The sequence below is a fragment of the Candoia aspera genome, chromosome 1 (assembly GCF_035149785.1).
Source record: "Candoia aspera isolate rCanAsp1 chromosome 1, rCanAsp1.hap2, whole genome shotgun sequence".
NCBI lineage: Eukaryota > Metazoa > Chordata > Lepidosauria > Squamata > Boidae > Candoia > Candoia aspera.
Window position 1 is genome coordinate 280,542,391 of NC_086153.1, and position 16,027 is coordinate 280,558,417.

Below are 16,027 nucleotides of genomic sequence, written 5' to 3' on the forward strand. Positions count from 1 at the left end.
AGTAATAGCCATAGTTCATTTTGTAAATGCAACATTTGTGTTTCTTAAAATTGTGGTCCACACATCTTTCAAGCACTGATCACAGATCCAGTCTCATGGCAGCAATATAAAGTAAGTTGGGCTGAGAAAGGTTAGGTCATTCACACATCACAACCATGGTTTATTGAATACGGTTGGGTTTACACAACACATTAAGCCAAAATCAAGCAAACCATATTGGACCAAAATATTGGGATAAAACCATTACAGTGGACGCCAAAAAAGAACAAACAAAATACCATTAAGAGAGAAAGACTAAATGAAAAAAATATTTCACTCTAACCCCAGGACCAACAGCACAGATTCCCCCTTCTCCTTCATTATAGTATCCTTTTTTCATAGCTTTGCCCAGGTGTAATTTCTTCTCCACACACAAGTATAAAAAGAAAATAGCACATTTTTTTTTGCACTGATAATATTACATTATTTTCTATGATTACTCACTATTCCCCGTAAATGACAATGGCAAAACATTTGCATATAACATTTACAGGAAAAATCCTGTTCCTCCTCTGGTTCAGCTGACAGATTGTAAGATGTAGACTACCCTATGTAGTGTACTTGGTGCCAAAGAGCATTTAGGGAATTCACAGAATGCTAAGCTTTTGCAGGATGGGAAAGACTTTGTTCCAATGAAGCACTGGTTTGTATGTCAGTTACAATGGAGAACAGGCACACACTTTTGCATGAAGCTGCTGATACCTCAATATGGTTTCTTAGATCCATGGAATGTATAATATGTTCCTGCTGCACTTCGAGTTGTGTAGCTGTAACACACAATGGAAATCCTGTAACCTCTCTTTCAAGAAAGAGAACCTTATTTAGCAATGAGATATACTGAGCCATACTATACATTTAGCCCCAGATTAAACCGTTATTAAAATCTAAGGCCATCTCAAGAGTCAAGAAAGTACTGCTTTATCTTTCATTTTCAGAATACTAACAGAAAGAAGCATGGAACTAGCATGAATAGCATGTATAATTGAGATGGGGAAATAAACATGTTAGTCAATGCAATAAAGTAGACCATTAAACTAACCAACTTTATTAGAGCATAAGCTTTCATGAGCTAAGCTTTATTAGCGCATAAGCCAAATTTGGTTAGTTTTGAAGGTGCTACCAGGCTCAAGCAGTACTAACTTTTTCTTTTTTCTTTATTCTGAGAATTTAATATCAGGAGAAACTATAAATGTTCTCACATACAACTACACTTCTTCAGTGCCAAAACACATCATTGAAAAGTTTTGACTACAACAAGCAAAATAATGAAAACAAAATACAAGCAGCACAACAAGCCCTAACACAATGGTCAAAAACACTTCTAGTGCAGCAAGTTGAAAAATTCACACTGCTGTGTTGCCAAGGGGACTGAACTAGAAGATCTCCAAGCTCCAAGCCTTCCATTCTATTGTTTTATTATTCTGTTAGCTAAAGGTAGAAATTACAAGGGCTTGTAGGGCAAAGAGGAGCAGAAACAGGGAATTGGACCCTGTGATTCATATCCATAACTCTTAAAAAAAAAAAGAGGAAATAGTATAATTGCATGCAATCATCCTCTGCATAGCAGAGAACAATTCAGTTGAATAATGAAGACATCCTTTGCAAGAAACCTGAGAACCTTCTTCGTTAAACAAGTTGTTCCCTAAATAAAGGATTTACAACTTTCCATATATGACTCTTTCCTGAGTGTATTTCTGTTGCTCTTTTCAAGGATTGTCATTGTAAAGCAAACTGCAGTACTTATACAATCGTAGTTTACAAATCAAACATGACTTTTCTTCCTAAGTATATATTCATGTTGGAAATCAAGCTAAAGAAAAAAGAAAAGAAAATGTTGAGCTTGGAAGCCATTGCCACAGGCAATTATCCATTGCCAGCTCTTACAACTGAATCTTATTTATTTTCCTGGAATATTTAAGTCCCTCTTAATGCCAAAATAGCCAAGCTGTTCCAGGATGTCAGGCAAGCAGAAAATGCATATTCAGAGGCCCTTCCACATGTGCATAACCATGGCACAAACATGCCTGAGCCACCTCTTTTTTTCTGACACATCTTCATAATGTTGACTTCATCTCATCCCCAACTCCAATTTGAGTCATCCTTAGCTTTTCCAGTGTTAAAGTAGCGTTCTCCCTTTAAGCAGGCAATAAACCAAAGCAGTTTGGTCATGGGTGCAATATGACATGTTTCACCAGTGTCACATATAGATGTCCTCTGGTGTGGGATAACCTTGCCCCTGCTGGTTAGTTTAGTCTGCGGCAGGTATGCCCCCTGCCCTCCAATCCTTGGGCACTGCTTCCCATGGCCATTCTGCTTCGGGGAGCAGGATGATTTGGTTCTTTCTGCTATGGGCTACAGGTAGCAGGAGAACTTGGTTCTTTCAAACTGGGTTCTCCTCCTGTACTTGCCAGGTCTCCCATCCAACTCCCAGCTGAGAAACTTGGATCAGCCCAAAGAGCAGCTGACAAATGGGAGCAGGTAGAAGGGATCCCCGATAAACCAGGAGAGAGCCAGCTTTTCTTATCTGCCACTACAGGATAAAAACCCACCCATGCTTGCCAGTTGCTGTTCATTTTATTTATTTGTTTATTATCCCGCCTTTATTATTTTATAAATTATTTCTACTTCAGAAGACCAGTAAACCCATGTTTAAAAATAGCCTAAAAAACAGCTGATAGGCCCTAGGAGGGTGTGTAGCAAAGCAGGATCTCTCCTTCAGCATGCAAAGCCACCAGGGCCTATCCCCTTTTTCAGGCTACCTAACAAGTACTGGAGAGTCAGCTCCTGGGGATCAGCTGCTGGGGCTGGGAGGATGGCAGGAGAAACAAGAAGACATGGTTACAGTACCTGGCTGGCAGCTCAGTGGAATTGGAGATCTGATGGGTAAAAAGTTGGCTCCTCCTGGCTGCCTAAATTAATAATGGGAGGGAGGACTGCTTAGTGAAGCAGGGTGGCCTCTCCTGTTTTGCCACTCTTTAGACTAGCAGCAAGCCCAGCATTGATCGGCCAGATTGGGGAGGGTGACTCAAAACATCAGGAGAGCCTGTCTTGCTCTGCAAGGCATCCCCCACCCAGAAGGTCAATGCCTTGGTCCCAGCTGAATTGCTAAACCTGTAAGTCCAGTCATCTGTAGAAACTTACCTCCTCTCCATCCTTATGTAAGGCAACTGATTGGTGGATATTTTCCCAATGGCTCCTCTGTGGGAGGAGAAGAAGACAAAGCCAGGAGGTGCCACTTAACTTTCCAATATGTAGCAAATAAAAACAACATTTGGTAATAGTGTTAGTGTGGCAGAATAGTTGCATTTTCTGGGGACCTATTGCAAGCAGACAGCTCAGTATTGCCATCAAAAAAAAAATCTTCCTTTTAACAGCAACCAGTTCCCTGACTAATTATGCAGAAAACTCCTCCTCATCTTTTCAGAAACTCATGGAGATTAATGAGGGCATCTACTGTATTTACCAGAAAGGAAGTTTCCCTTGAATTGAAGATGATCCTTCCCAAAAGGAAGGGATGACTTTATCAATACAGATGTCAATGCCCACCTTCTCAACATAGGATTGCCAACTCCAGATGAAACCGCTCTCAGCAACCACTCACTCCTAACTTTATTACGCTGTGCATGTAACATACCGGTATACGTATGTGCGTACATATACATGTGCATATACAGATGTATATATACAAAAGCACAAGACTTATACTCCACAAAAGGCAGGACAGGGACAAAGTAAAGAATTTATATTAATTGAGTAACAGTTCATTAAAATTAATTGCCAATAAAATTGGACCTTATTCTAATTCCTTTGTCTCTTATTGAATACATGTATTCATTCAGTGCTTTAGAAAATGGAGAAATGCAGCAGGGAAGCTACACATTAAGTGTATACTTGACTTCTGGTGCACTGTTAGTGTAGGGAAGCTAGCCTGAGATTCCTACAAAGAATTCACAGTACTGTATTGGCCATATTAATTACAGATGCAGCATAATTCACCCACAGCAGTTGCTTTGTATAAAGCAGAAAACTGGGTGGTTTCCTGGCTTCTCCCAATAGGACCAGCATTCCCCTGAATAGAATAAGAGCATTGTAACAGCAAGAAGTGTTGCCTTCCAAAATTAGTAAGTGACTTCGAAAGACAGTCAAGATTGTGCTAGATCATGAAGCAATGGCTCACTGTGAACAGAAAACCAAGCAAAGCTATTCACCCCACTCAATACCCAGGGAGGGGATGTCAAACCAAGGACTCCTGTAAGCAAAACAGCTAATTTACATGCCGAGAGGTTGTTTCCTCATACAAATACTGTCCTTTTCAAGCAATCATTAGAAGTGCACTAATAAAAGGGGAAGGTTTCAAATCAGGTTTTATCAGCAACCCAGTATTACAGATCCACTGTTTAGATTGCTCCATTTAACATGCACAAAACTGTTGTGGTTTTGTTCCCAGAAAAATGGAAAATCTGTTTTCTTTCACGAGTGTGGAAAATGGAAAGAGACTGGTTTTAGCCATTATGAATGTTCAAGAACAGAACTGTATAAGGTTTTCTGCAATACAAGGAAGATATCTCTAATTACTTCAGAGCAAGAGAAGATAATGTGGTGCTCAAAAGGACCCCTGCCCTGACTGGAACCTCTTGATGTCACCACAAAGTACCCTACTGAAACTTGTATTTAATAAAATAATTCATCTTAACAAATTCAAATAGCTATCTGGATTCAAAAGCATTCTTGGAACGTTAAGTTAGTGGACATGGATAGGTCTAAGCTATCTTGGGGGCGGGGGGGAAGGAAAGAGGAATGAGTCTTTATTGGTTTCCTCTTTCATCCAAATATGGTAAATATGGGGCTGCCCTTTCAAAAACCGTAATTGTCAGCAAATCAATATTCCAAATCAAGTTTCTAATTTGATAAGGATAGTTTGTACAAAGCATAGTTTCTAGTATTCACATGGAAAAGGAAACATGGTTTGTTAGATCTGATTGCTGCCAGGTGTTAAATCCTGGGTTCATTCTGAAAAATAATTTTACAATTTTCTTTTCAAAAATATTCACTCTTTTGCACTAATTCAAAGATGTCACTTTACATATTTAATCTTTCTTCGGCACTTATTCATCAACTGATCACAGTAAAAGTCAGAATGTAAAATGAGAGAGATCTAAAATCTGAGGAGAGTTATTATAGAAGCAAAGAATGACATACGGCAGAAACCTGTGCATACGTACTCTACAGAAAACCCTACACTTAGACTTACTCCCAGGTCATTGTGGATATTTATTTATTTATCTGTTTATTTATTTTCTATCCCACCTTTATTATTTTTATAAATAACTCAAGGCGGCCAACATAGCTAATATCACAAACGTACCTGCTCTGAATGACAGAGTTCACTCCAAAATAACTGCTCTTTTCAGTTCCTTGTAGAAGTGGCCCAAGTTGTGCATGAGTGTATCTGTGTATGAGTGTGTGTGTGTGTGTGTGTATACATATATACATATGCATACATACACACACACCTAGGTTTATGTTTATATGGATGAGATGGAGTGAGTTAGGAAAAGATCACTGAACCGTACGCACAAGGGCTTCACAAAGGTCCTCTAAAGCTTTGCTCATTCTGTGCCTTTCCCAGGAGCATTGCCAAATGCCACAGAAAGATTCCAGACTGTATCAACTATGCAAAGTATTAACACATTATTCAGAAAGCTGCTTATTTTACACCATTTTTGCTTGGCTTCATGAGGCATTTGTTTTAACCACTGTTTCGTTTCTTGCGGGTTTCAGCTCATTTTTTCCTGTATTTTACAAGGCTGTATTTTTATCACACTGGCTTTGTTTTTTGTCAGGATGATTTTACTATTGGGCTTTTTAATTTGCATTATGCTGTTTATGTAGGGCATATCTAGATTTTTTTATCTACAACTTATAAATACAAACAACAACTTTGGTGGGGGGAACGTTCTGTACTTTATTTCTGCTAGGGTTTGTTTGCTTAAAATATGCAACAATCCATGCCTTTCATTCTGAACGCAAGATTCCCAGTGAACGTGATGACCCCATCAAGCCAGAGTTCTGCCTAGGACTTCTGATGCAACCAAAAATCAGTACGGAATAAAAGAACAACCAATTATATTATACGTTATAAATGTCGATAAAGTACTGTGAAGTTTCTGAACGTTTCAGTTTCAGACAGAGAAGGGACAAGCTCACATGAAAAAAATATCAACCTGTAAGGCATTAGAGAGCTCCTTAGGCAAAGATAATAGTAGGAACTTCACTTTTTGTAGAAGAACAGAACTTGTTCTTTCTATCCTCTCTGAAGTGGAAAATTCCTCGCTGAAAGCCTGAGCTTGGCTACATTACTACTCATTCCATTTCACTGGCAAATAATGTTTAACGAACTTCAAATCCAAACCGCAATCGCCCGACTTCACCCTCACTATCTACAATTCCAAAACACATTGAACGTGAACTGGAGCTCATAGGGACCCCTTTCAGCCAATCACTGGATAGGCCATGCCACTTGGAAGCTACGCTCTGACAACTTCAGCCAGTCGGCACCCTTCTCTCTCCCTTAAACTCGGAGATGGCTGACGTATACTCCCACCCCTTCCCTGAGAAATAACAAGGTACATCTTTGGCAACCGGTTTCCAGGATACGTATTCAGCATGTCCTGGAAACAGTATCCAAATTGCTAAATGTCACAGAGCATTCAGATGATAACCAGTCAGAACTTGGCAGTTTCATTGTGGCCAAGATCTCTGGCCTAAGGACTGTAATACTTAGTCCATAAGAGAACCCCTACAAACTGCTGGCTAAGGAGCTCTGCAACAGTAATAATACCCAGTTCAGCCACACGACAAATAAAAAACCCCAATCTGTCCAAAGGTTCTTCTCACAAGGCAACCATGAGGATGAATAAAACAGGAACGGCTGTCGTGCACTTTGCCCAACTATATAATCAAATCAGAACTTAGGCTTGGATCTGGATTCCTGCCTTTTTTGCAATGGGCTGTGAAGTTCACATCCTGATCAGTAAACAAACCTGAGCTAAAATCTGGGATCCAAGCACACATTGTTGAAAAAAATCTGTGAATGCTGGACTCTGCACCCTGACTCATATCCATCTTGTGCCTTCTCATCTAAAGGAAGGCACTTTTGGCAAAACATCACAACACTCCTTAATTAAACCCAGCAACATCATTCCAAAATAAGTTACAAATGCTGATATTATATGCTTTGCTTTATTATGCAGCTTGCCTCCAAAGGAGTATTGAATAAGCCAGTGTAACAATTATAATCACCTTTTTAATTATTTAGCTGGGGAGGAGGCTCTTTAATAGAAGAGTGGTTTGCCTTTCTTCCTATTTTGTACAATTTACCACTGATCAAAATAATATCCAGTATTTTCTAAAGTATCTAGGTTACATATTTTAAAAAATTAAATCAAGCAGTCTGGGTATTCACAAGAAGTTTCCAAATTACTTCAGTGTATTTAGGCTGAGCTTGATAGTAAGAATAAGTATTTTTCCTTTCCTCTTTTTTTTTAAGACAAGTATTCATGGCTGTCTTTACTCCTTTTCAACTCCCCACATTGTGGGAAATTCTCGGGTAGTCATTTATGTCAGGTCTACATACACTGCAATATATTTAGGGCACTATGGTATTCTTTATTCAATATATTCCAGAGCTGTTCACAAGCCAATTAATAATAAAATGCAACATTAAAAATCCGTAAAACTTTAATGGTTAAAACCATTCAACAGCACAGCACACAGATCAACAGCAGTGTTAACATATTTTTACTGATTCTGGTAAAACACTCTTCACTCAGATCCCAAAATCCTAGACTTTAGTCATGATTGGTGTGGTGATATTTTCCAAAACAGAAAAGTATGGCTATCATGTCTTCTTCTAAAGCCACAGTTTGAGCTACTAATGTAGAACCAAGCCCTAAATTAATATTTGTAGGATTTTAGAAAAAGATCAAAAGTTATGAAAACAGTGAAGAACCTCATTGCACCTCAAACATTGTGTGGATTACAGTCCTCTGCATTAGATGCTTGGAGTAGAACTCCACTGCTGGAAATGGAACTTTATAAAAATTTATAAAATTAGGGTTGCAATAAATACATTCATTATCACGTAGCTAGAAATCGTATTTTTTATCATTTGAATGGATTATCTTTTAAGAAATTCCTATACTTTAATCAGGTCCAGCTCTAAAAGTTTCCAACATACACAAGGGGCAGACAGGTAACAAATGAAGAACATCCTAGCTTATCGCAATATAGCTCCTTTTTCCAACGGTGGACATCTGAGCTGAGAGAAAAGCTCTTGAAAAAAGTGAGGCTGCAGGAATGATAATCATGCTACAGAAAGGATTCACTCAGCATTTTGGCTTTTAAAATAGGAGTGGGATGGGATAGGACAGTTTTGTTCAGCAGATGGCAGACCTGGCAACCTTGGCTGATTCCAAAAAAATGCTAAGCAGGATTAGATCTGGTTAAGACTTGGAAGGAAGACTCCCAGAAACACCTAAGATTGCAGGCTAGACAGAGCTGTTGAAAAAACATGCTGAGAGGGCTACATGGACCAGGAACTAAGTTCATCTTGGGGAATCCTTTACTTTTTTAATGGAAGCCCACAAGAAGGACATGGGTATAATAGTATTATCCTGCTCGCATTCAGAGGCATGCGGATTTCAATTCAGGTAGAGAATTCAGTCTTCACATTTAGCAGCCACTGACACAAATGTGGCTTGCCTTCTTATATTATGCTACTCTGTTACCAGGATCTGGACTTTTTAATGTTTTTTTTATATATATAAATTGTGGCAATATAAATCTTCCCCATTACATCAACCCGCCCCACCCGATCTTGCAAAGAGGGCATGCTGAGGACCCCATCAGTAAGAGAATTCCATCTGGCGGGGTCCAGGAGGCAGGCCTTCTCTGCAGTAGTGCCCGCCCTTTGGAACATCTTGCCCTCGGAGGTGAGGCTAACCCCATCGCTCCTGGCCTTTTGGAGGAATTTGAAGACCTGGCTCTACCACCTGGCCTGGGGTAGGGAGCAGAACAGTCATGCCTGGGGTTGGCTAGTGCCTTGAAGTACCCCTTCCACACAAAGACTGAACGAGATCACAGCCATCTGGACTTTACTCTTATTTATATTATTAATGATACGTAATTTTATAAGGCATTTTATATATTTATTGTTTTAGTGAGTATTTTGTTGTAAACTGCCCAGAGTCCCTCCAGTGGGAGGAGATGGGTAGTGACAAATTTGATAAATAAATAAATAAAAATAAAATAAAAAAATAATGTCCTGAAAGCAAATACAGTCAGATTATCTTTAAATGTCATATTAGTTACTAGCATGAAATCAGACAAATGGTTTCTTTAAAATATTGGGCCTCTGAATAATCAGTGTTCTCTGTTAAATCTACAAACTGAACAGGACTATAATTCTTTTATCAGTTCATGCAAATGATAGGCTTAACTCATAGCTGTCTTAGTCTTTCTAAGCGTTCTTGGAGCATTCTGGAAGAAAGCTCATTTTCTTTTTTCCAAGACTTCTCTGATAAAAGTTCAGAAAAAACCCTAAAGGCATACCTTAAAGGTTACTTCTGTCAACTTATCTACTGCCATTCCACCCCTGCTCCAACTTATCTTATGGGAAGAAGGGAGCAGAAATATTATATAGTAACAACCTCCAAGCAAAAGATGCTTGCTAAAGCATGTTCAGATGTATCCATTAACAGCAGGAATAGAACTGTCAAATTCTCTGGTTCCAGTTTTTGAGCTGTAATGAACTGAAAATCAAAGCTCCTATATTTTCTTGTGCAAAAGTTTTTATAAAATAAATATTTATTTGCCTCACATTGCAAGGGAAGGCTTAGGTGACACCTAGTCAAATCCAGAATGAATCACATGTGATTCTCCCTCTGGGGAAGGGAAACTTTTGAGTTCAGCACTACAAAGTCCTGAATTACATGCCTAAATACCATCTCTGATTATTTGTCTACTCAGCCCTGATTTCAGTTCTTCCTTCTTCATTACAGTACAGAAAGAGTACATTTCTCTTCAAACCTGTTTGGGTTTCTGTGGGATTGAGAAGAGGTGATTCTTTCAGATTTAAAATAGGTACCACTTCACTTCAGGGAATTTAAGTAGTTCACTGTTTAAAGCCCTTAATAGTTGTTTCCTCAATTAGACTATGAAGTCATGGCATTTCCGTATCTAATTGTCATCATAAAATAAACAGGAACAGTACTTTGCATTTATACAGATCTCTTGATCAAGCAAGCTTTGAGGACTTTACAAACATTAACTAATCTGGAGCAGCTTCCCAAAAATAATTTCAAAGGAGAAATCGTTAAGAACGGTTTCAGATGTTATATTAAATAAGCCTCTCTTTTTCAGTATATAGCATGGAGCCTCATCCATGCTGGGGTCGAAGCAAATACAATACGTCTCTGGGGCCGAATCTATGCAAATGAACTGTTAGCATTATGAACTTAGCGCTGTCCTCCTCTGCCTTGTTTCCCAATCTCACTCTTAGCATCTTACAGTCAAACAAGAGATAAACAAGACTGCAATGTCATTTCTTTTACCAAGGCATGTAGAAAAAATGCATACCATGGATATTGTAATCATCAGGCCACGTGACTACTATTAATTGGTCCAAGACATCTATCAAATGTGCCTGCATTTTCTATTAACAAAGTGATCACTAGTTATTCTGTATTTTCTCTGTTTATATGTTTGTTAGACACACATGTCCATATGGTGTGTGGTTACAGAGGGGAAATGTAACTGAAATACTCTTCAGCCATAGATGGATGAGGCCTGATCTTTATTCTCCTTGGCTTTGTGTCCTGAAATAATACCTCCTGTTGATCAACATTTGTGGCTTTTTGTTGTTGTTGTTGTTACTTGCCATAATACAAAGTGAAACACATACTGTACAGAATTGCACAATCACACAGAGTACAACATTTGAAGAGAAAAGGCTGGAGGGGAAATGGGAAGAAACAAACAGAGGTATTAATTTTCTCCTAAAGGCAATTGTCACAGCCGCTCACACAAATGTTTCTCTCAATGAAAATTAAAGGAACACATTTTATTCACTGGCACTATATCTCCCAATAGCAAACACTCAGGACAAATGAACAGAAGAACCACCATAAGCTCAAAAAAGCCCAATTCAACAAACCTTAATCTGATCTCCCAATACAATGGTTGTTTTCACAGGATATATAGTCCAGGTTCATATATCACATTGTGGCATTACTTGTTTCATTATGGTTTGCGTAAACACAAGTCCTAAGTTGTAGTTTAAAAAACACAATGACTGGATTCACAAAACATGCTAAGGCAAACCATATTGTAATGTGGGAACTTACCCATATTGAAATAACAAACAAAATGTGGAACTGAAAAGTGAGCAAAGTACTGCAGTCATTCTTTAATGCAGTCATTCAAACATATAATAAAGACGGGATAGAAAATAAATAAATAAATAGATAGATAGATAAATAACAAAGCCTTCATGTAGACAAATATGCAAATATTGGACAGAAACAGCCCATCTCAGAAACTAAGCACAATATCCTTTTTCAAAGATGAAGATGCCATAATGCAATGAACCAAGTTTATTTTAAAAAAAAATAGATTAACCTGCTCCAATTTGATACCCCCATCCCCAATGTGTTCAGCTAAAATTCCTAGAATTTCCAGCAACTATAGCTAATTCTGGGAGCAGAGGTTTGGGAAGATTGCAATAGATACTACATGCCTTACAAACAGGTTTCACTGCATTATGTTCACCAAAAGGCATAGAATATACCTAATTCCACCTTTCTACAAAACTGCTGAGGAAAACTATACTGGTTCCTCCCAGTTAAATCTGTCTGGCTGCTGCCTCTATGAGGCATCCTTATTCTTTGAAGTATTTCCATCAAAAAAGGTTTCCTTTCACACTTACTTTGAAGGCAGTATAATAAGCTTAATAAGACTGACAAATAAAACATGAACTGGGTTCATTCAAGTTAGCTAGAAATTACAGGACTGAAATCCAACACATCTCAAGGCCACAAGGCTGAGGAATGTTGATAGGGTATACAGCAGTGTTTCTCAACCTTGGCAATTTGAAGACGAGTGGACTTCAACTTCCAGAATTCCCCAGCCAGCCATGCTGGCTAGGGAATTCTGCGAGTTGAAGTCCATACATCTTCAGTTGCCAAGGTTGAAAAACACTGGTATACTGACTTACGCTTTGGCAGTTTGTTTCTGATTACACTAAAAACAAATCACAAATAGAAGGTCACCAGTGATTTGCAGAGTTTGTCATGCTTTATTTCTATCAAAAGATCCCCTCCCCACTCTTATTTTTAAAAATATCTGCTTTTAAATGAAGCAGCCTTGGACTTTCTCTACCAACTTCCACCATTTATCTCTGTCTTTTTCACTCTGTCTCTTATGAGCAGTTGCGCATTCTTCCAAGCAAAACACTGATGCAGCCATCATCCAGTGTTTATGGGATTCAAAGGCATTCCTATAAATGAAATTTATGCTACAGAGGAACACTCTGCATTAGTTTTAAATGGAAAGAATGCAAAATAATAATAAAATGGCAGATGACACATTAACTATTGTGGTTTCTAATTAATCCTTTTTGTTTTTTATGGAATCAGCCTTTTTTGTGAGAAAAAGGCAGTAAGAAAGAACCACAAATAAGGAACTAGAATCTATGTTAACAGAATTCCAATGGAGAAAATATAGAGCACAAATTAGCTCTCAGTAGCAAGTGGCAACCAGAAAGAACCATATGGATCAAAACGATACTGAGTCTAGTGCAACCCCCACATATATATTCTGAAAGTACAAAATGAGAAATATGCATTATACATTATACAAGAGAGAACAACAGAGTTCAGAGGTATTTGTGCCAATCCAGCATGGAAAGTCAGTTCCTCACCCACCACTTAAAATTCCATTAGAAACCTTTCCCTGAAATTTCATTTTAAAATATACCTATTCTACATGGTTAGGTTACGTAACCTGCTTCTGTTTCTGAACTGAAATGACTGCTGCTTTTAGTTCACAGTTATGAAGTGTGGGTGCTGTAGTTTCAGGCAGGATGAGAAAGATGGAGACAGATAAAATGAAAAATCTGAAAAGTATTGCAATATTTTTTTTAATCTGGGCAGCCAAAAGCATAGTACAAATCAGATTAAGGATTTTTTTGGTTAACAGTAGCCAGATTCGTCCTACATACTTTTAGTCAGGGTTCTCTGGGCTTGGGGACATCAATAACGAAGTACAGATCACATTTTTTGAAGTGGTTTTGGCTTCGGTGACCTCTACTTCAGGACTGATCTCCCTAAGCTCAGAGGACCCCAACCAAAAGTATATAAAAACCATCTTGAAGACAAATAAAGATAAGCTTAAGGGAAGCCTCCCTCTCTCCCATTCTTCAAAAGGCCAGATATATCACCACAAATCTTATTGGTTATTTAGAAGATTTTTTTTAAAGTTGTATGGTTAGAGACAACTGTTTTCTGACATAGCATGCCATCCATTTTGAATCTAATTATTTACAGTATATTCAGTAGTCAAAGCAACATGTGCCTGCTGTGTTTTGGAAAACAGTCTGGTCCCTTATAAGATTCCCTTATTGCCAAGACTGATGCTGGCCAGTATCTCAGTAAAGGCCCATTTAGCCCATCTAGGGGTAACCAGCACAGTAACTAGATAGTTACCTGACGAATCTGCAGAGCCAAAAAACGGAAGGGAAAGAGTGAGCAGTGCTTCATTGTACCCAGTGTTGCTCAACCTTGGCAACTCTTAGCCAGCTATGCAACCTTAGCATAGCTGGCTGAGGAATTCTTGAAGTTGAAGTCCACACATCTTGCTAAGGTTGAGAAACACCGATTGTACTGACTGGACAGTTGATTGCCTCAATGAGTAAGAGAAAATAAATAAATAAATCCATCCATCCATCCATTTAATTATCTACCTTTCTTGGTGGGGATTATGGGAACTGAATACAGTACAATATAGTGGTTAGAATTTAGGACTAGAAATGAAGAGACCAAAGTTAAAATACTGACTCAACAAAGCAGCTCACTTGCTGACTCTGAGTCAGTCATTGTCTTTCAACTCAACCTATCTCCCTGAGATGCCATGATGGTAAAAAAAAGCATGGGGAAGAAAGATGTACCGTATGGACTCTGTTTTGGGGTACAAATTTACAAATAAAATAAATTTATGTAGGCAGTGTCATGTTAGGGATTTTATACAGTTGGCAAAATTCAACGATTTGCAAGCCACAATAACGTACTGTAGTTTGAAAGCTGATTTTCCAAACAAAAACAACCCAAAAGATCTCAGCTTGATTTGGACACAACAGGATGGTTTAACATGAGTTGCATGAGTTCAACCCTATTTGTGGACTCTCCCTTCTTTTTCCCAGATGTGATTGCAAGAAAGTGACAGCTTTCACTCTTTTTTTTCCAGCATACTAAGTTTGGCAGTATGTCTAAAACATAATTGGCAATCCAAACTGTGTCTTGAATCAGGGTTTTTCAAACTGGGTTCTGTGGAGCCCTAGGATTCTATACAAACTTGATAAAGGCATAAAAAAGAACCCTCACCCATAGCAATTTTTCCAAAGTACAGTGGAAAGTGTGATACTTGTCAGCTAACATTCTGAAGCCCCAAATCCCAGGGGCCATTTGTGCTCATGACAACTCATCCCTATGGCTTTTGATTAGGGCTTCTGGGAATTTTTTTTCTAACCAACAGGGTTTTGCAATTTTGAAAACCCACCTTAAGCAAGTCAATTCTGAGAAGTTGAAGTGTACATGTCTTAAAAGTTGCCAAGGTTGAGCAACACTGAGTACAATGAAGCACTGCTCACTCTTTCCCTTCTGTTGTGTAGCTCTGCAAATTCATCAAATAACTATCTAGGTACTGTGCTGGTTATCACTTCATATACCCCATAAATCAATAATAGTTCATCCAGTTTCAGACCTAATGCTAAACTTTCCCTGCAGTGAAATTTGCTAAGTATTCTATCAGCACTAGCTTTCAACTAATCTGGGCAGTTGTTGTTGTTGTTAGTTGCCGTCAAGCCATTTACGACTCATGGCGACCCTATGTATAACAGAACGAAATGCTGTTTGGTCTTGCGCCATATGCCTGACTGTTCTGATATTTGTATCCATTGTATTTTTTTAAGGTCATACAAACAAGTTGCAACTAGATCAAATGATTTGGCTTCCTTTCTTTGGGTTAATGAAGAGCTACCACTGAACTTCTCTTATCTATCACTCAGGGATTCTCAAATTGAGGATTACAGCCTCAGGAGGAGGGCATAAGCAATTTAGAGGGACTGTCACTTAATCCACACTTATACAAGGAAAAGAAGAGAATATGCATACCTCAGAGTTGAACTATGGAGTCCTTGGTGCTCCCTGAGCTTGGTTGTTTGCTTGCAGATGTTTCATTACCCAACTAGGTAACATCATCAGTGCTAGTGAGTGTGGGGTTTGCTCCCTGTTTATATACACTGGCTTGCCCTGCCAGTGTTGGTGGGGATGTGGTTTTCTCCTTGGTAGTTCCTTGATTAGGGTATTGTTTTCTGCTTGTTTGTCTGGAGTTAATCCCTGCTTATCAGGGTGTTGGCTGTTGGAGGAGATATGTTCTGGTCTTTTTCTTGACTTTTGAATTGTGTGTAAATATGGTTTATTTCTATGTGGCTATTGATGGCTGATTTGTCTGAAGGCCAAGCTCCAGGAATTTCCTACCTTTTTTGGATTTGGCTTGGTCTAGGATGCTCAGTTTCCCAGTTGAGCATCTGTGAGCATTCTAGACCAATCCTAGACAATCATGAAGAAAACAATACCCTAATCAAGGAACTGCCAAGGAGAAAACCACATCCCCACCAACACTGGCAGGGCAAGCCAGTGTATGTAAACAGGGG

The 16,027-nt window shown here is 38.7% G+C and overlaps 1 protein-coding gene across 2 annotated transcripts in view; it reads right to left on the minus strand.

Moving 5' to 3' along the window:
* Window positions 1–16,027, minus strand: part of ITPKA (inositol-trisphosphate 3-kinase A) — a 64,448-nt gene that overhangs the window by 38,401 nt on the left and 10,020 nt on the right. Inside the window, exon 2 of one of the 2 annotated variants that reach the window (XM_063289937.1) lies at window positions 3,181–3,237. The exons of the other annotated variant lie outside the window; for it this stretch is intronic. Coding sequence (XP_063146007.1) covers window positions 3,181–3,237 — 57 coding nt within the window. The remainder of the gene's footprint in view (window positions 1–3,180; window positions 3,238–16,027) is intronic. 2 annotated transcript variants of the gene reach the window in all.